The sequence below is a fragment of the Archocentrus centrarchus genome, chromosome 19 (genome assembly GCF_007364275.1).
Source record: "Archocentrus centrarchus isolate MPI-CPG fArcCen1 chromosome 19, fArcCen1, whole genome shotgun sequence".
In the NCBI taxonomy this organism is placed as follows: domain Eukaryota; kingdom Metazoa; phylum Chordata; class Actinopteri; order Cichliformes; family Cichlidae; genus Archocentrus; species Archocentrus centrarchus.
In genome coordinates this window covers 30,953,011-30,974,204 of record NC_044364.1, presented here as the reverse complement: position 1 = coordinate 30,974,204, position 21,194 = coordinate 30,953,011, and the positions used below count along the sequence as shown (strand labels likewise).

General features: G+C 44.0%; 1 protein-coding gene across 3 annotated transcripts in view; it reads right to left on the bottom strand.

The window, feature by feature from the left end:
* Positions 1-21,194, bottom strand: part of ttyh2 (tweety family member 2) — a 111,209-nt gene that overhangs the window by 32,351 nt on the left and 57,664 nt on the right. For 2 of the 3 annotated variants that reach the window (XM_030755684.1, XM_030755685.1), the window contains exons 4-5: positions 17,036-17,256; positions 13,673-13,768 (exon numbers count right to left, since the gene is read on the bottom strand). In XM_030755684.1, coding sequence (XP_030611544.1) covers positions 13,673-13,768; positions 17,036-17,256 — 317 coding nt within the window. Of the gene's footprint in view, positions 1-13,672; positions 13,769-17,035; positions 17,257-18,391; positions 18,505-21,194 lie in introns of those variants that run through there. The other variant, XM_030755686.1, reaches the window with a different exon arrangement.

Sequence of the window (21,194 nt, the reverse complement as noted above, 5' to 3'; positions counted from 1 at the left end):
TACTCAGAGTTTCTGTCTGATTTCTCAGACTTTTTATCTGATTTAGTGCTCAGTTCAGATAAAATAATTATAGTGGGTGATTTCAACATCCATGTAGATGCTGAGAATGACAGCCTCAACACTGCATTTAATCTATTGTTAGATTCAATTGGCTTCTCTCAAAATGTAAAGGAGCCCACCCACCACTTTAATCATACTCTGGATCTTGTCCTAACATATGGCATAGAAACTGAAGACTTAACAGTATTCCCTGAAAGCCCCCTCCTGTCTGATCATTTCTTAGTAACATTTACATTTACTTTAATGGATTACACAGCAGTGGGGAATAAGTTTTATTACAGTAGAAGTCTTTCTGAAAGTGCTGTAACTAAGTTTAAGGATCTAATTCCTTCATTGTTATGCTCTTCAGTGCCATGTGCCAACACAGTGCAGAGCAGCTACCTAAACTCTGCTCCCAGTGAGGTTGATTATCTCGTCAATAGTTTTACATCCTCACTGCGTATAACTTTGGATACTGTGGCTCCTCTGAAAAGGAAAGCTTCAAATCAGAAGTGCCTGCCTCCGTGGTATAATTCACAAACGCACAGCTTAAAGCAGATAACCCGAAAGCTGGAGAGGGAATGGCGTCTCACTAAATTAGAAGATGCTCATTTAGCCTGGAAAAAGAGTTTGTTGCTCTATAAAAAGCCCTCCGTAAAGCTAGGACATCTTACTATTCATCATTAATTGAAGAAAATAAGAACAACCCCAGGTTTCTTTTCAGCACTGTAGCCAGGCTGACAAAGAGTCAGAGCTCTGTAGAGCCGAGTATTCCTTTCACTTTAACTAGTAGTGACTTCATGGATTTCTTTACAAATAAAATTTTAGACATTCGAGAAAAAATTATTCATAACCATCTCAAAGATTATTCTTCATGTTCGGCTGCTTTCAGCACTGCTGGTATTTGTTTAGACTCTTTTGCTCCAGTTGATCTTTCAGAGTTAACTTCAATAGTTACTTCCTCCAAACCAGCAACATGTTTATTAGATCCCATTCCTATTAGACTGTTCAAAGAAGTCTTTCCAATTATTGATGCTTCAATCTTAAAAATGATCAATCAGTCTTTATTAGTTGGCTATGTACCACAGGCCTTCAAGGTGGCTGTAATTAAACCTCTGCTTAAAAAGCCATCACTTGACCCAGCTGTCTTAGCTAATTATAGGCCAATCTCCAACCTTCCTTTTCTCTCAAAGATTCTTGAAAGAGTAGTTGTAAAACAGCTAACTGATCATCTGCAGAGGAACGGTTTATTTGAAGAGTTTCAGTCAGGTTTCAGAATTCATCACAGTACAGAAACAGCATTAGTGAAGGTTACAAATGATCTTCTTAGAGCCTCTGACAGTGGACTCATCTCTGTTCTTGTCCTGTTGGACCTCAGTGCAGCTTTTGATACTGTTGACCATAACATTTTATTACAGAGATTAGAGCTTGCTATAGGTATTAAAGGTACTGCACTGCAGTGGTTTGAATCATATTTATCTCATAGACTCCAATTTGTTCATGTAAATGGGGAGTCTTCTTCACACACTAAGGTTAATTATGGAGTTCCACAGGGTTCTGTGCTAGGACCAATTTTATTTACATTATACATGCTTCCCTTAGGCAGTATTATTAGAAAGCACTGCATCAATTTTCATTGTTATGCAGATGATACTCAGCTTTACCTATCAATGAAGCCAGATGACACACATCAATTAGTTAAACTGCAGGAATGTCTTAAAGGCATTAAGGCCTGGATGACCTCTAATTTCCTGCTTCTAAATTCAGATAAAACTGAAATTCTTGTACTCGGCCCCACAAATCTTAGAAACATGGTGTCTAACCAGATACTTACTCTGGATGGCATTACTTTGGCCTCCAGTAACACTGTGAGAAATCTTGGAGTCATTTTTGACCAGGATATGTCCTTCAATGCACATATTAAACAAATATGTAGGACCGCTTTTTTGCATTTGCGCAATATTTCTAAAATTAGAAACATCCTTTCTCAGAGTGATGCTGAAAAGCTCATTCATGCATTTATTACTTCTAGGCTGGATTATTGTAATTCATTATTATCAGGCTGTCTTAAAAGCTTTCTGAAAAGCCTTCAGCTGATCCAAAATGCTGCAGCTAGAGTACTGACAGGGACTAGAAAGAGAGAGCATATTTCTCCCATATTGGCTTCTCTTCATTGGCTCCCTGTTAAATCTAGAATAGAATTTAAAATTCTTCTCCTCACATACAACGTCTTGAATAATCAGGCACCATCTTATCTCAAAGACCTCATAGTACCATATCACCCCAACAGAGCACTTCGCTCTCAGACTGCTGGCTTACTTGTGGTTCCTAGGATACTTAAGAGTAGAATGGGAGGCAGAGCCTTCAGCCTTCAGGCGCCTCTTCTGTGGAACCAGCTTCCAGCTTGGATTCGGGAGACAGACACCCTCTCTATTTTTAAGATTAGGCTTAAAACTTTCCTTTATGATAAAGCTTATAGTTAGGGCTGGATCAGGTGACCCTGAACCATCCCTTAGTTATGCTGCTATAGGCCTAGTCTGCTGGGGGGTTCACATAATGCACTGTTTCTCATTCACCTTATTTACTTTGTTTATACTCCACTCTGCATTTAATCATTAATTGATATTAATCTCTGGCTCTCTTCCACAGCATGTCTTTCAGCCCAACCGGTCGCGGCAGATGACTGCCCCTCCCTGAGCCTGGTTCTGCTGGAGGTTTCTTCCTGTTAAAGGGGAGTTTTTCCTTTCCACTGTCGCCAAGTGCTTGCTCATAGGGGGTCGTTTTGACTGTTGGGTTTTCTCTGTATTATTGTAGGGTCTTTACCCACAATACAAAGCGCCTTGAGGCGACAGTTTGTTGTGATTTGGCGCTATATAAATAAAATTGAATTGAATTGAATTGAATTGAATTGAATCCCTGGCTCTCCGCCATCTCCCGCTGATCTTCTCTCAGATCTCTCGAGATAGGGGAGTATCCTGGGTCATCGGGGTCCTTTTGCACTCGGAACACCATATTTACCTGCTCCATTGATGGCGGTGGCTCGTGGATCTCTGTCCGGGCCGGACTGTAAGGCCATCCTCTCCTAATTGCCTCCTTCCACAACTGCTACTTCTCAGGAAATCTCACTGCTTCTTTCCCTCGCCCTCTCGGTGATGAGGGTTCCGGTGGCAGGGGCGGTGCAGAAGGGCCCTCGGTTTCTGGCGAGCCGGGATCAGGGGAACTGAGGGGGTCACTCCTGCTCTCCCCTCGTTCTTTTCTCTCCAACATTCCTGTTGTGAAGCGCTGCAGAGGGTCCAGGAATTTCCTCACCTGCCATCCATCTGTGGAGGCAACCTGCAGCAGACGTCCACTCTCCTGCTGCAGCTTGCAGTCGCCACATGGGTGGAGCCGTTCACCATCCCACTGGCAGGTACACTCTGCAATTTTTCCTCCTCTTAGATCCCACTGAGTGTAGAACTTCAGTCGGGGTAAACCATTCAGCCAGCATAGTCCACACACATGACCATCCAGCACTTTTACTGATTTGGGGTTCATTCCCCTAAATTCCCTCCGATTTGCTCCAGCCCGGAGGGGCTTATTCCTACCTGGGCCTTCCCACTGGACACCCAGGGTGGTGGGTTTCCAACACACCACACAGTTATTTCTAATTTCTTTCCATTGCAGGAACTCTTTGTCACTTGTAAAGATTCCTTCATTGGCAAACTCCAACATATCAAGGGCTCTGCCTGCCCAGAGCCCATCGGTACTGCGTCTCATGATAACCACCCCCTTAACAGTGGCCAGTCTGACATAGGGTGGTAGGCAAGGTGTGCTACTGGCCATGGTTTTGGTTCCTAGGTCACCTAATCAGGAACTGGTTTCAGCTGCTCTACTCCCTGGATTCCTGACTTCTTCAACCGAACCATGTTTCGGTCCAATATCTCAGTCACTATGTCAGTCCTGTCGTACTTTGCTTTCACAGCTGCTCCTGCTGGGTGAGCCTGTGCTTTAATCCATACTCGCTGTCCAACCTGCAGTGACATTTTCTCATCGGGGGACGGCCTCTTGTCATCTAAGCTCCTGCCCGCCTCTTGTGACGTAAAGGGGCGTTGATTCAATTCCTCTGCTGGCGAGGGCCTCCCCTGTCGATGCCTGTCATTCAGGGTCTTGACTAGCTCTAGGACTTTTGTACTCCATTCTTTACCATTAGCATTTTTACCAATCCAGCTCTTTACCAGCCCAATGGTTCACTCGACCACTCTGTTGGCCTGCGGTGTATATGGTGGTGAATACACTCTCATCACCCCATTCTCTTGGCACCACTGGTCTACCTTAGCAGTGCGAAAGTGCGTTCCATTGTCTGTTCTTAGCTCCTTGGGTATTCCCATATAGCAGCATGCCTGATCCAGCATGCTGACTACACTGGAACCATTTGCTTGGCGCACAGGTTTCACAGCAACGTACCCTGACATAGAGTCCACCAACACTAACAGATATTTTTCTCCTTTCATACCTGTTATCCCTAAGGGTCCTGCTACATCCATACAAATCGACCCCAAGGGGACAGTGCTCTTGATGGTGAGTCCTGCCATGCGCTGCCCCCGCCGACCTGCGTTGTACCGATGACACTCAACACAGTCTTTGAGAACACGCCGGATTTCCCATACTGGAATCCATAGCTGCTGTCTCTTCAGCTCCCTGCGCGTCGGGTCAGCTCCGGCATGGCCTAGTGCCTCATGCACTGCTTCCGTCACCCCCTTCACGCAGTCTTTCGGGACAAGCTTACCCTGAGGTGTGTTTCTCGATCCCGACAAAGACAATTTTTCACATCTGGACGAAACAATCCACTTCTTCGTTTCCTCGCCAGTGAGCTCCCTCTTTAACATGGGCCTTCTGATGTACAACCTCTAAATCCAGGTTCATTCGTAGCTCGGCAATCTTTTTCCACAAATCTTCGTGGGCTACTTTCTTTCCTTTCGCTGTCTCATATCCATTTTCTTCCCAAATGGTCAGATCTTCTTTTAAAGCCTGAGCGCAATAATAACTGTCTGTTATTATTTTTGCTCGTTTAATCTTCCTCTTTTCCAGCTCTAATAGGCCCTCCAACACTGCTGTCACTTCCCCAGCCTGCGCGCTGCCGGGTGCGTTCCCTCACTGGCGGGTCTGTTCTTTCCCTCTCAGTTTGAGAATAAATCCCCAGTACGTGGTGTCGTCAGGTCCTTTTCTCGAGCCGTCTGTGAAGAGAGTCCAATCGTAATCATCTTGAGGTGTTTTTTCAGCCGCTGCAGCTTTTGGAACTCCCGGTTGTATCGGTCCAATTTTCAGATCTGGGTCCAGCGGGATGTCCTCCCACCGGCCCCATCTGGCGTTAGTTGCTTTAGTACTTTCGATAGTGGCTTTCCTGAGGAAACGGTGTACTTGGCTTTCAGTGATGACTCGGATTCCCTGGCCTTGTGCCAAATCCTTCAAGGAGCTCCAGTACCGTGCAAGCACCGCAAGCTCCTTCTCTTCAGGGGGAAACTTCACTTCCACCGAAGTCAGAGCGTAACTCCATAATGTGAGTAGTCCACCGCCCTCATTGCTCACCTTTACTGTAGCACTATCCTCATCACAGCTTATTTCCGCAACCAAATTCGCAGTTGGACTTTGGGGTTCAAGCCTCAGAGCCCCTTGGATCGCTTGTCTCAGCTCTTCCAAGTGGCTTTGGTCAGCCGCTGTTCAATTCCATGCTGCAGTCTCATCTGGTTTCTTTAGTTTGGCATACAGGGGTTTAGCATACCTCTGATATTCTGGAACATAGTCTCTCACATAGTTGCATAGTCCTAACACTTTTTGTAGTTCATTCAGTGATGACGGAGGTTCTATCTGCTCGATCTTTTTTCTGTACACTTCAGATAGTCCCAAATCATCAGACACCTGGAATCCCAGATAATCCACTCGTCTTCGCCCAAACTGGCACTTTTTCAAGTTCAGCTTGAGTCCGGCAGCGGTTAGTCGTTCCACGATCTTTTGCAATCTGTCCAAGTGCTGCTCCTCCGTGTCATCTGCAATGAATACATCATCTATATAAATAGTGGCACCTAATCCGTCACGTACATCCATAACTGCTGCTTGGAACACGTTGGGAGAATTTTTGTAGCCCTGTGGAAGCCTCTCCCAAATGTAGGATCTTCCTTTGTTGGTGAAGGCCGTCTTCCCCTGGGATCCTCGTGTCAGTCGTAGGGAGAAAAATCCATTTGCTAAGTCTATACGGGATTTAAAGGGTTTTAGCTTTAGGGTCTTTAAAGTCCCTTGCGGGTTAATTAGGCTTGCTCTGTTAGCTACAGTTCTTCTATTCAGAGCCTTGAAGTCGCCAGCCTCCTCCCGAGGATTCTGTCTTTTTTACTGCCTGTATTGGGCTGTTAGTGATTGGATTCAACTCTTGACGAATTACCCCCAGAGTCAGTAGTTCTCTGACTATGAGGTCCATCTCTTTCACTGCTCCTGGATTCAGGGGATACTGTCGAACTGGTGGATTTACTCCCCCTTCTATGGTAGGGATGTATTTGATTCCTAGATCGCCGCAGTCATTTTTAAATCTCACTACTTTTGCTTTGGAGATGATCTCCCTCAACCGCTGTTTCCCTTCTGGGGAGAGATCACTCTCCCGTAATTTCTGCTCTGTCACCTCTGGAACATTAACCGGTTTGTACCAGGCCCCTCCGACCTGGTCCTCGACCGTAAGTATCTTGACTAGGCACGCCTGCAAAATCTTCAGATGTTCCTCTACCTTCCTATGATTTCGTGGTCTCTGATGTAATCCTTCTAAATCCGTGATGGTTACCAAGTCATAGGTCCCCCGGATCCATATAATCCCCCTCCAGATGCCATAGGGGACTTCAGCGATGGAGGCATCCGCTAACTGCACCGTCAACTTTCCTTTAGGACTCAGAGCCCTCCGTGTCATTGACACCTCAGCCCCTGAGTCCACCAAATACGGAGCTCCATTGACCTGGGTGTAGATCTTATCCTTGACCCGGTAAGCATGCTCCAGGGTGACTTGAGCTGTCGTGTCCATTACTCGTTCTTCCCTTCCTGCTGGCGGGCAAGTCGGAGGGCGTCCTTCTGTTCTGCCGTTAATTTCTTAAAGTCCTCGAAAGGCAGATATCCGGGCTTCTTATTTGTAGACTCCCCCTTTGGAGGTCTCTGGTCAGATGGCCTGCTGCTCGTGGCGTTCTTGGGTGGACCTTGGAAGGCAGGTCGTTGATCTGTCTTCCTTCGTTGACCCTGTGGGTTTGGTGGGGGTTTCGAGGGAGCTGCCTTCTGTTGAGTACGTTGACCCTCTTCGGCCCACCTCTGTTCCTCAAACTTTCTCTTGAGATCCCACTTTTTCACCACCTTCCTTATCCGTTCCTGAGTGCTATTTGCAGGATGCAGGGTGACAAAATCCATTTCGCCTTTACGGCCCTTCATCAGCCTCCTGAGCGCCTGCACATTTCGACCTACGGGGATTTCATTACTCAAGACATGCCACACCTTTGACAAGGTCTGTCCTTGTCTAGTTGCCCCCGTGCCTTTTCTATCTTGATATCTTCGTCGTCGAAGTCCTCCAAGACCAGTCTTTTATAATGTTCCTCAGCTGATTCCTCCAGGCCTAATGCCTGCCCAGTGGCACGGGCTAGCCACATTAGTCGAGCTTGGTTGTCTTGGGTGCAGGTCATTACCATCTGCCAGTGTTGCCTCAGGTACTTCTGTAAACTGAGTCGGAGATCTCTCCTGCACCAACACCTTTATCTTTTTGAATTCCTCGAAACTTGAACCTCCTCCCGTCACTACTGGCGCGCCAACCCCGTAGCATCCACTGCTACATCTCTGGTGGTCCGGCGTGTCTGCAGCTCAGCTCTTGGTTGGAGGGGTATTCTCGACTCTTCCTCATCACTAGAGGATAGCTCCCGCTGGCGTTGAATTTCTGTATCGCCCTTGCATATTTGAGAGCAGATTTCTTCAAGCGACGGAGCATGACATCGTGTGTGATAGCTAGAAAGGAATTCTTGAAATTAGTTGTTAGTGGCTCATGGCTTCTCAGAGTGGGATAGGTAGGAGCCATTAGGAAGTTAGCCCATTCCCTTACTGGTGCTTTCACTGGCAACACGACCTCTTCTTCGAGCCATTCTGCCCATTCTACTGGTATTCCATAATCCTGCTGGCCGGCCTCGGGCATATACGCCTTCCGTCCATCCCTAGTTTCCACACACCCGAAGGAGAGATTCCGGGCCATCTTCTCTGAGGTGCGATAGACGGAGTACACTGGGGTCTTCTTCTTCACCCCTTTCCTCTGTCCTACCCTCAGCTTAACCGCTCCGGTGATATCCTCCTGACGTGCAGAAGTCATGGCATCCACTTCTTCCTCACTTTCTTTCTCCCCTTCACTGCTGCTATCTTCGCTGATGTCACTGTATTCTGGCTGTCGTCCGGCGTAGCTAGACGAGTTCATCGGCTCTCTCCGTGCCTCCTGCCGTGGTGTGGCTGCTAGCCCACAAGTCCATGAGTCGACCACCTCTGGGACATTAGTGGGGGATGGCACCCTGTAGGTGAAGGTAGCAACCCCTGTATTTCCCTCAGTCCGCATACCAACATAATCGTTCAATGGTTGCAGGCTGAGTCTTGCAGGGGAGGCCTTCACCCTCGGGGTCACTGCCTCAGGCTTCATTCGCTCTGGTGTCTTAACTGAAGGGGGCTGTTGTTGAGATGTTGATGGCTCTTCCCCATCATCTTTTCCCGGGGTTGAAGTGCTCTTAAGTCGCGATGTCCTCAGCGGGGCCCCCGGCATCTCTCTGGCCACCGGAACCAGGAATTCTCACCTCCTTGCCGTCTCAGCTTCACGGAAAGACGCTCCCGGAACTCTTTATGCTGCTTCTTGGAGGTGACCAGAACCAGTTCTGTGATCCCAGACCAGGCCGCTGCCCCAGTGGTATGTAGACGCCCAGCTCGTACCATGGCCTGTTAAGCCACAATCCATGGTAGATCGCCCGATCTGATCCCATCAACGCACATTGTTACTCGTGCATATCCTGTATTACTGGCACTATGCAGTCCTTCTTCTAGAGCATCAACCAACTGTTGCTCATACTCCTCTGAAGAATCTCCCTTCTGGTATTCCTTCACTGGAACATGTATAATGGCAAAGTGCCCAGACTGCCCACCACTGGTGATCAGGACCCGTGTTCCTTTTTCCGATTCCTTCAACTTTTTTACTCTGTCTTTTAACTCTTAGATGTATTCCCGACCTGCTTGATTCTTTAACTCCTTTTTGAAATTATTATTTCTAGGATTATATTGGGCGTTGGTCAGCACAATCAGTCCATGTCCATCTAACTCCCATGGCTCACCATAGTGATGATACATCATCCTCTGGGTCTGGCTCCTCCACTTCATAGCCTCCTCTGGGACGGGTTCAAGTTTAGGGAGCCAGTCCGACGGCGTCTCCTCTTGAATTGGTTCGTCTGCCAGGCCAAAGGAGGAGGTCCACTTGTACTCCTCTCTCAGCCAGTCCTTCTGCTCCTTCAGAAGAGCTTGCACCTTCTGTGGTGTCTCTGATGCACTCTCAAGCTTATAGGGCGGGTCCGCTAGATGCAGCGTTGTTCCCTTTATATCCCATCTTCCATCTTTCTCAGAATCCAATTCAGAGTTATCTTCCGAGTCAGACTCTCCACCCTCTATTTGAGACCCTACTATACTTTCTGGGGGGGTCCTTAAAGAGTTCCTCAGCCTTCCCTTGATATTTTTCCAACTGCTGCAGTATCCCTCGGTGCTCTTTGTACTGCTTAGCGGCAGTAACTTTTGATTCTACCTCAATTGCACCAGTACCTGTTACCTTCCCCAGCATTTTAATAATGGGATCATACTCTGGATGGGGACTAAGCCACGACGCTATGGGTAGAGGGTCTTCCTCTATGCCGTTGGGCCATATTACCTTCACTGCCCATTCCAGCCACTTCTGTATTCTTCGTCCCTGGCTCGGGGGATGGTTCCACTTGTACCCAAATTCGTTTTAACACTTCGGTTGTCCGAAAAGCTTGATTCCTACTGCAAGCTGCATCAACCGCCTTACCGACTTCTTCTTCATCCATATCAATACACCTTGAGGCTACATGATGCTGGATTGCAGCTTCCCATCTCTTCCATCCTTCTCCCCATGGGACAATATGAATCATCGCCCATGCCTGGACCTGGGATACTGCCGGCCCTGCTGCTCCCTGCGCCTCCGTCGACCCTGCCTCCGATGAGGCAGGCGCCTCCGGTTCTTCCTCGCCGGGTGCCTTGAGTGTCTTAAGGAGGGACGCTCCTTCTGATTGGGGCTCTTCAGGCCTTCCCTCACCGTTCGCCTCAGCCATCTCTAGACTGTTCTGGCGCTTCTTTGTCTTTGTCGTCTTGAGTTGCTCTTCCCCAAGGCCCCTCGAGGTACCTTCGAGGCAAGGGATGGAGTTGAGCGTTGCCTTCCTGCAGAGTCCTCTGGGTCCCTGTCAGTCTGGGTGTCCTCAGCGATGTCTGCTGCTACTCCTGTCCGCGTCACTCCGCTTCTGGACAGGTTGAGAGCGTGGGTTGATCTCCGCTTACACTCCAAACAGCTTATGAAGTCCTCTCTGCCTCGCGCTGCTCTTCCTATCAATCCTGGGGTTATCTCCCACGAATGATAACCTCTCCGGGCTATCTAGGTTCTTTAGGCGCGGCAAAATCCTCTTTTTTTTCCGGCCACGCCCCACGTTGGGCGCCACGTGTTAGATCCCACAGGTAGTTTACCTCTTCCATAGGGTCCAGGCCACATCTCCAGCGGGGTATTACCCTCTTCCGAACTCTGTGACACTGCTTAAGCTGTGGCGGGGTGACTCATCTGGCTCTAACCGCTGATAATCCTAACATCTGCCCCGCTTCCTCTATACTTCGATGCTGCCGGTCAGGAAGGCTCACACCGCCGACCCCGAAATATAGCCCAATTAGTTATAGCGGCCCACCCCTAGATCAGTGCACTTGTTACTGACCAGATTTCTTTTATCGGCTCGGACAGCGAGCCCAAGGGACATAAGTAAAGTAGAAGTAAATTCTAATAGACTAGTGTGTCCAAAACAGAACCAGATATTAGAGCTGAACTTACCTAGAGTATTACTGTTACATGAGACTAGGTGTACCATTAAAAGAGAAAATAATTCTCGAGAGAATTATACTGACTTTTTAGAGTCAAATTTTATTACGCAGGTTTCAGCTCAAGCAGTTTGCATTTAGCTCACTAATCAATTCTTAATTAATTCTTCACATTCAACAATCTACTTAGAATTTAAATTTCAGCATCAAAATTAATCGATCACAGAGCATAATTTCCAGAACTGTTAAGTCAAACCTGATTTTTTTAAACTTTTGTTTCAGGGAGAAGGGTAATAGGTGAGTAAAAGGAAAAAATATAATAAAGGAAAATTAAAATTAAAATAATAATAAGGTAAAATGTAAATAAATTATAGTGGACAGGGAAAGCTGAATCGATGTCACGTGACTTGCAGCTGAGCCGGGTGTTGCGTAATGTTACAGCTGAATCTGTTGTGGTGTCTAACGTCACATGACCCGCCCCGCGCCGTTCAAACAAATTAACACGGAAGCTGAAACAGAACGAGAGTGGAGTACGCCGGAGGATTTGTGCAAACAATACATCTAAACACTGGAGAGGCAGCCGGTAAGAGCGTACAATGCCTCTGTTAGAAGTGGGCCTCATAGGTGCAGCGCTACTAATATTCTGTCATGTGAATGTGGTTTGACGGTTGTTGTTGTTTACATGTGGCGTTTAGCGTCTGAGATCATGCTGGTTTACTGATCATCGTATTCAGTTGCAAATTGATTCGGGTTACAGTTTTAACAAATGTTTGTAATATGGCTATGAGATGTCACAATTAAGGCTGTTGGTTGTGTCACGGTGAATTCTATATATAGTGAAGATAAGAGCAGTCATTTTAAACAGGCATATTGTTAATGGAAGTACTTTTCTACGGGAGTTTATGTGTATTGTAGGTGGGGTGCTTTTATTTATATTACGGCAATGTGCGTATAAGTGTGCACGGGCTTGTGTTGATTGTTTGTATTTGTTTGTTTCCTTTAAAGGTTTTTCACCTAACTTACTGCATTATGAAAGTGACTGCATGTCACTCCTTGTAAATTCCAAATAAAAGAAAGGAAAACAAATAGGAGGACGTTCAGTGTGAAGTAATTTCGAGTGAAACCCAGTTATCCCAAACTCCAGAAGATGTATTCCTTTTTTCAAGTTGGGGAAAGTTGCACAAAAATTTGAGACAACTTGACAAGAACTATTAAATCAGAATCAAGATGTTATATTTAAGCAGGGCTGATGAGGAAGGGGTTTGAAAAAGTCCAAATGTTTAAAATCCTTTTTTGGAAAGAAAGGGCTTCGAGTGAGTCACTCGGCCAAAGCGACCACACCCAACGTCCAGTCTACTACTGCCTCAGCGAAATGGAGAAAAAGGAGAAGTCCAAAAAGGAAGAGATGTTGATTTTCTTCTGTTAACTGTCCTCCTTTCTTAGTCCTTACTGTTATACGGGAATCCTTTTTAAATCCAACAGCTTAGGTACTTCCACTCTTCATCTGAAAGTGCAGGGAGAATGCTCACAGAAACGTTTTAAGTCAATTAGATGTCCACATCAGGGTTGGCTTGGACCAGACTGTAGACTTGTCCTGGTGCTGGGAAGAGCTCCCTAGATTCTCTCTTGATGCTTCTGTGCATCACCTTTTTATAGTTTAAATCTAAGACACATCCTAGTTTTAAAACATCATCATGACAGATTATCACTCCACTGTTCGATTACCAATTATGGTATTTGGCTTTGGCCATTACTTCATCCCCTCTCCCCTCTGGGCTTTTAGGTACTTTTCCATCTAAGACTATTTTCAGCTTGTTTCCCCCCCTGTTCCTACTTATTCCTATAGGCAACAGGTTTCAGTTCCTCATTTTACCCTGCTCAGTGATTCTCCAAGATTGCACAACTTCCTCAACATGTTGTGCTCAAATCATTTCTGTGTCAGACACATTCTTATCAACTTAGAAATCATACAGATTATTTGTTACATTCCATAAATCAACTTTATCATTTTCTATAAATCAGAATTATGATTGTCCACATAGTACCAGGCATAGGCCATCGAATAACCAAGATCTCAACCTTAACTGATTTCATTCGACAGCTGCTGCCAATACTGATGGTACAAATACAAATGGTGAAACACAAAATGGCTATCAGAGCAGTGTTTGAGCAAGGATGTGATTCATTGCTCAGCTGCCTTGTTCACAGGCAATTTACCATGAGAAGAGATGCAAACCTTGCCTCAAGCATCGTATTATTTTTAGAAAAGCAAAATAAATATATTTTATTTCCACGATATCACCCAGTTAGTTAGTTAGGCTTAGTCTACTAATCTCCCAGCCGACTCCTTTTATATATATCCTGCCTTTGCTTTTCACCCACTGTCTCTCTCTCTCTCCTGCTGCGCAAGGAAAGAGCAGAAAAATATCACATAAAAGAAGTGAAAAAAAAGGAACAGATTACCACTTTTCTTGTGAACAAAAAGATAGCTTGTTGCTGTAAAATAGCCCAGTGTCACAGGGTGTATAAGACTCACGTTGTGAGCAGCCAGCGGGACTGCTTGGCCAGTCCCAGACAGGCCAGCAGGCAGATGATCAGGTCCAGGATGAGGAGCAGCAGGTATGTGAGCCACCTGCAGACACAGACAGAGCAGAAAATTAAACTGCTGCTGCTGCTGAACGCCTTTTATTTATGGAAGGAGGATAGAGTATGGGAGGTTAAAGACAAATTCAAGTTTTATGAAATTTAGGCTTTATTTTTGTAGTCTTGCCTTCATTTCTGCCAGTAACAATACCTTCATAATTCAGCCAGTTGGAGAGAAGTTTCTCTTGAATGCTACCAGTAACATGTTTCCACAGTGGGCATCACGAGTAATGTATTTTAAATTACACATGCTAAAATATGAATTTTGTGTGGTATGTGCCACATAATTGTTTAAAAGTGTACCTTACTCTGCTGTGCTAGCTAGTGGTTTTAGCAGCAAACAGCAGTTACTTTGGAGAGAATCATTCTTATTATAATTCATCAAATCAAACTGTGGCAGATACGATAACAAAGATCTGATCTGTGCTGGAGCTGCGTGAAATAAAACAATGAAAACTAAACAGAAAAGGAAAGCAAGGGGAAAGTATAGCAGCGGATCTCACCTCAGCAGATCCGGGTGTCAGAGGGGTGTGAAAGTGTGCGCATGCTTGAGGGTATAATGTTGTGCAGTTGTCCACCTCATTGTAACCATCTGTTATGTGAACAGTTTGTGAGTGGACACAGCAAACCTGTCCAGATGGTTTATAATGAATGGATTCAAATCCATATGCTGAATGTTTCATGCTATGAAAAATACAAACTGTAGGGAATATTCCACTGTCATTTTTTTTGTTGTTGCTCATCTTCCACCCTGATCATTTCTTGTTATTTCTAACAAACCGGTATTTCTACCCCTCTACAGAATCTCTCCTCCATCTTTTTCTTTTCCTCCTCACTCTTTTAGCCCCTTTTCTCTCCCTCGCCACCACCTCCTTCCTCTTTTTATCTTACCCCCCCTTGGCATGGTACAGTACAAGAAGCTGGGGCATCAGCATGGGAGGTAGCTCAGTAACACCACCACCTTGTTGTCTATGTCATCCTAAACCAATTAGAGTCTGAGCAAAGCATGAATACACCAGGGGGGGCTGGAGGGGTGGCATGTATGTATAATAAAAAAGCATGGTTTCTTTTCCTCAAGAAACAAATTACAAGAAAAGATTCACATTTGCCAGATTCAGTGTCAAAAGGCTGATAAGTATAATAGTTAAAGATTATCATAATAACAGACAACAGTAGAAGACAGTAGAAGTTTGCATGTTTGCCTGTGAGTGCTCGACCTCGCTCACAGAAGGGTCAGAGCTGACTGGATCCGAGAGCTTCAGGTAACTTTGTGAGAAACGTTATGAAGACAGACATTTGTCAGTATTATTGCTTTCCAGCCAAAGCACATCTTATATTGAATGTCACTTTTCTACTTAGCTTAAATTACAAATGGTAAATTAAATCATCTCTTAATTAAGATAAGGAGATGAACTCTATTACCATGTCTAGATACAAGCAAAAAAATTCTCTCAAAATCAAAACTGAACACTAAATCTGTCTGTGAACATGTTCATGCACAGGTGATGTGCCAAATCTTTGAGCACTGTTTCACTCTCTGCAGTGTATTTTATTTCAAAACAAAGGAACAACAATAAAGAATTGACGGTAAACTCTTTTCCTTTTTTTAAATTGGTTATCCTTGAGGAGGACATTCAACACACACAGACAGTGATGCTGAGTAATTCATATGGCCAATTTAGAATGACCAATTAACCTAACAGGCATGTGTTTGGACTGTGGGAGGATGCTCAGAGAGAACCCACACAGCTACTGGGAGAACATGCAGCAGGTTTCAATCAGGAACCTTCTAGCTAAGCTAAAAAAGTGCAGATGTTTTTAAAATCTAAATGTAATCTGGTTAAAAACACAGATAGAGAGCAAACTGCATGGTAAACAGAGTGCTTAAGAACAGCAAGAGTTTTGTTTTGGGCAACAGTTGAAAGGAATATGGAGCAATTTGTGCAAGAAATAATGTTAGATTTAGACTAAGTAACATAACAACCATTGTGAGGAAGTTTAAAGAGCTCTGAATGAGGGAACAGCACACAGGCTTTTATAAGTCCAACATGAAAAACAACAACAACCAAAACAAACAAACAAAAAAACATAACAGGAAGCACACACACCAACTGTGCACAAACTATTTGTTGGGTTGAAGCCGTGATAATGAGTCCATTACCAGCTTACAAAGTCTGGCTGTCTGCTTCTGGTCTGCCTGCTCTTTTAGTATGAAACAATGTGGGGTATTGAGCTATTGGCTGAGCAGAGGAGTAGCATTTCAGATCAATACAAATACATAAGCTTGTCTGTTACAGCAGACTGCACAGAAACACCGCTGAGCCTATTCAAGAAATGTAAGGAAAAAAAAGGCCATGGGCCCATTTTTTTGTCGACAATAAGATGATAAGACGAATACAACAGCAGTGAGGCCTCAGAAAGTAGGTGTTAGCATTTATAGTTGTTAGCTGCATTACTCTATCATTAGTCTCTTCACTTAGGATGTCTGGATGATGCAATGATCACTGATGATTTCATGAGATGCTTTTATTTTTGAACATCTCAAAGAACTGTGTCACACAACACACACACGCACATGTGCGCACACACACACATGCACGCACACACGCGCGCACGCACATGCGCACACACGCGCGCACACACACAGGCATTATTTCATCCCACCTACTCAATATTGTGTGATATATTCAGGTCATAATGTGTACAAAGTAACTACCTACACATGAATGATCTATTCCTCTGTGTTCAAACTGCTCAGTGCAGCTATGAAAGGAACCTGATACCATAACTGTATGCAGGTTTGTGAATGTCTCTAAGAAACAAATGATATTTTTATTTAATTTGGAGTATTTTTAACATAACATTTATGAATGTCATTTGGGGTCTGCAGCCACTTTCACCTATGCTTAGGTCTTCTTCTGGCACATGTTTATCCACTTATGCCAGATAAACTGCCATAAAAGATGTATGAAGATGCAACTTGTTCCTAAGGCATTCATAAATATATTTTTAAACAATTTTCTGATTTGCATTGTAGAAATAAATATGCATGCCTCCCACACAATTTTTTGGACACTCTAAAATGTTGAAAATATTCAGGGAAAGAAAAAAATACACTAACTTTTGGGAGAAATGTACTTCCTGACTCCTGGATGGGTTTCTCCTCCTGTTTATAGCACTGCCCACACTGAGCATGAACAGATTCCTGACCAGCCTGCACAGTACAAGCGTGACACATGTACCTCTCTGTTCTCACCTGTAGTACTCTACAGTTGCTGTTTGATCAGCAATGGATGCCAGATCCACTTTAGCCTTCTCCCAGTCAGACAGGCCGAGCAGCTGTTTGATCACATTGTCAGCCATCTGCTGCATGAACTGCAGGGTCTGCACGTAGTCACCCCGCGTAGCAAAGATCTCATCCAGCCTCGCGAGGTGCTGGTGCAGGCCGCTCCTCATGTTACCCATAGTGCCAGTGACCTGAAGCACACAAGAAGACAAGAGTGGGGTAAGATTAACTGGGGCTGAGCAGCAAGTCTGTGGCATAAAAGACTCCACAGTAGATTCTATGGTATTAAAATAAATAGATCTGTCTACAAAAGTGTTGAGCCACCCCTCATGTCTTTATATTTTGCTAGGAAATTGGGAAATAGGGGCAGTTATTTATTGAAACACGCGCAAACATACATAGAAATATTCAGTCTGTAATGCAAAAACAGAGCCTGTACAATGTCAGTGAGCTTGAAAGTCAATATTTAATATTACTACCTTTATTCTTTAACACAGCCTGAACTCTGTGTGCATGTGTGTGTGTGTGTGTGTGTGTGTGTGTGTGTGTGTGTGTGTGTGTGCGCGTCCAGTCCTTTATTCAGTGCTAATGCTATGAATTACTTTGTGCTCTTGAGCCATTAACCACTCAGAACTCAACAATAAAGTCATTCATCTTTATGTGAGAAGTCCTCTTCAGCAGACACGCTCAATCTAAGGCTACTCCCTGACCTTTTAGAAATGCAAGCAGCGTGGTCAAAGGTCAGGGAGTAGCCTGACCTTTATGGGTATGGCAGCGACAACATCTCTCTGTGGGTCAGTCAGGCCCTCCACTGCTTTGATCAAAGATATTAAAAATTATCTTCAAATATTACCTATTAGAAAATGATTTTTTTCATAGCTCCCATATTATCAATGCTTTGGTTTATGAACTAATATTTGAAAGTCAAATGACCACTCAGTGTGCTTTCTTCCAGAGGTACCACAGAACGCCATCTTGTCAGATGTTACCAGAGTCTCATGAAACACGTTGTGTTGTGTTGAAGTTGTTGTTCACTGTGGAACTTTGTGTTTTGCACTATAGTTTTTTACTTTCACTTTTATAGCTGCAGGTTAGATTTAGGCATTGAATAAAGATACTAAAAAAAAATCATAGTTCCAGTTAAAACACACTCCTTTACAACAGTGACACTGCACAAAGCCACAACTGATGCCACATCTCAAAGTGTCGCACACCACTGCCAAAGGACAAGTTATACTTGTTAGTGTAATATGATAAACATGGCAAGACTTGCACACACATTAGCATTTAGCTCACTGCACTGAGTAGTAAAGCATTTTTACTGACCTTTATTTAAACAGACAAAAAAGATCCTTTCCAGTTCAGAATGGCTCGTGTCAGACAGCATTAACCACAGGACGTTTTTGATGACTGGTGAAAAACAAAGCAAGCGTAGGAACAATGTAAAAGCTCCCCACACAAGGGTTCAGACCCAGTACCCTCTCACTGTGAGGCAGGAGTGCTCACCACTGACCCACTGTGCTGCCATACAGCCGTGCCAGCAGCCTTACAAGGTTTATAAGACTTGGAGTCTTATTCATGCAGCTCATGCTTTACCGAGTTTAAACACATCATAATGTTTTGTATCCCAGACTTTTCTACTAAAATAATAATGTACTGACAGTGTTATTTAGGGCCGAGCATTGCACAGACTCCTGTGCATGTGGGGTGCTTTTCTTTGCCTGAAAGAAGTTCCCATAAAAATGGACAAAGGTGAGTTTTGCGTAAACGTGGGGCTGATCTGCGCTGCCAGTCAGCTCAGAGCTCAGATAGAGGACAGCATGCATGTTGATGCAGAGGTTTAGTTTAATTAAACAGATCAGCTTGGAAAACAGCCCAAACTGGCAAACACAGAGGCAGAACAGCGGGTTTGCTAGTGCTGCTGTTGTTGGTTAGACATTATTACACTATGAGACTCATAGTTTATTTACCTGTTTAAGCCCTGAAGGAAAAGTGATCCCCTAAGCCAAACAACAAACAACAGACAAACAACAACAGGCACACATTTATTTTGACAAATCACATTTTTCATTTGTTGGCCAAGACTATATTATACAGCATGCATGGGACAAATATCTACCCATCTTAATTACTATGTACTGTGCTTAAACGCAGAAGTTGTTTACAGGGAAATGGTGTTTGCTGAGACAACCTGCTATATGATAATTAAAAAGGGAAATAAGCGCTCTTATTCAGCTCTTGGTACTTGGCATTCACAAGCTAGACTACTCACATTGTTGCTGGCTTTGTCAAGGACAAGGTTTGCTGAAGCTAAAGGGAAAGTTTGTATAGCTGTAATTAGTTGGTTTTGCCCACACCATACAGCCTACAAAAGAGCTGAGAAGAAGAGGATATTAGATACAGCGAAAAAAGGGAAAGAAAGGTCAAGTGCAGATGACTGAGAATTGTTTGCTAAACTTCCAAAAAATGTGTCTTCATAAATTAATCATTGTAACACCCACTCTTAAAAATGCATTTTTCATTCAAAAAGTGAAAGACATTAGACATACTGCATTTTCCCAACTAATCATTTTTGACTAGAATGCCTGAAAAGGACTTTTTTGCTGTTCAGGTGGATTCATTTCCACTGTTTGTAATCTGATCACACAGGAAAACTTCCAAACATGAAAGGAACCTGATGAATTTTGATACCATTTGTTTTCCTTGTTTGAGTATTTAATTGTAATAATACTGAGCTCCTGGGTCATTCTTTTAATGAACACTGCCATGCCACGAGGCTGTTCCTTACAAAATCAGTTACTGCTCTGTTGTTTGTGGCTCACCCTGGTTAAATATTCTAACTCAGTGTTCCTGTCTAAAAGCAGAGCAACTATTACTAACACCACAGGTTTGGTTTAAAGGGCTTCTCCACTCTGATGATGGGGCAGTGAAAGAGGCTAGGTCTTCTTATTTCAACAATCTCATAAATCATAATAATAATAATCCCAGGGTATTATTTTGCACTATGGGCATTATTGTTCCTCCTCCACCTCTGGATGCTCTTTGGTAATGACTGCAGTCCCTTTGTGAATAAGGAGATGGACTAATGAGGACTGAAGTGGATCCAAAATCTCTTTAAGTCCTCCCCTTATGAATGAGTTACAACAATAGGTGAGATGAATCCTTCTTCACCCTTGTTACAGATATTACCTCATTCTGTCCTACTTCGGACTCTTAGAAGAATTGGTCCTTCTTCGCTGTCTATTATTAACAGCTCATTGGAGTGAGAGTTTACGCCTTCTTATTTTAAACATGCTGAGGTAATTCCTTTACATAAAAAATAATATTAATTATCTTGATGCAAGGATTAGCTAAATATTAGAAAAGGTTATGGAAAGTAAGTTCAGATACTTATTATGTAAATTACAGATTTCTATCCTTTCAGTGTGGTTTTCAAAGAAGCCCTCCACTGAGACTGCTCTCTTAAAGGTCTATGGTGATCTTTTAATGGCCTCTGATGGAGGGGCTTGTTCTGCGCTCATATTATTTGACTTTGATACTGTAGACCATAGAGTGGGTTACAATGGGTCTCCTCTTATATGTCTGAAAGCCGTTCTCTGTTATGGTGAGCAAGTTTAACCTGTGGGGTTCCACAAGGGTCAGTCCTGGGTCCATAATTATTTCTGTGCACTTCCTTTAGCTGGTGTCATTAGGGCCCGAGCACGAACTGTGCGAAGGCCCTATTGTAATTGCTTCGTTTATTATTATTATTATTATTATTATTTTTTTTTTTTTTTTTTTTTTTTTTTTTATTATTCAGGCAAATGAATTGGCTTTTTGGGGGCTTTATCATATTCAAAAACTCATGAAACTTTGCACATGCGTCACACCTGGTGAAAATTTAAGTATTTTAATGGGCTCGGGCAAGGGCGCGCCCAAATGGCTCGCTAGCGCCCCCTAAACTGGAGCCCCACCGCTGTGTTTCACGTACATGAATGAAACTTCATACACATGTATATCATGTCCAGGCGCACAAAAAATCCTCTTGGAGCCATGCCCTAAACCCAACAGGAAGTCCGCCATTTTGAATTAATTATGCAAATTTGGCGATTTGCAGCCCTCACACTTTTTCTAATAACTCAGAGGTTTT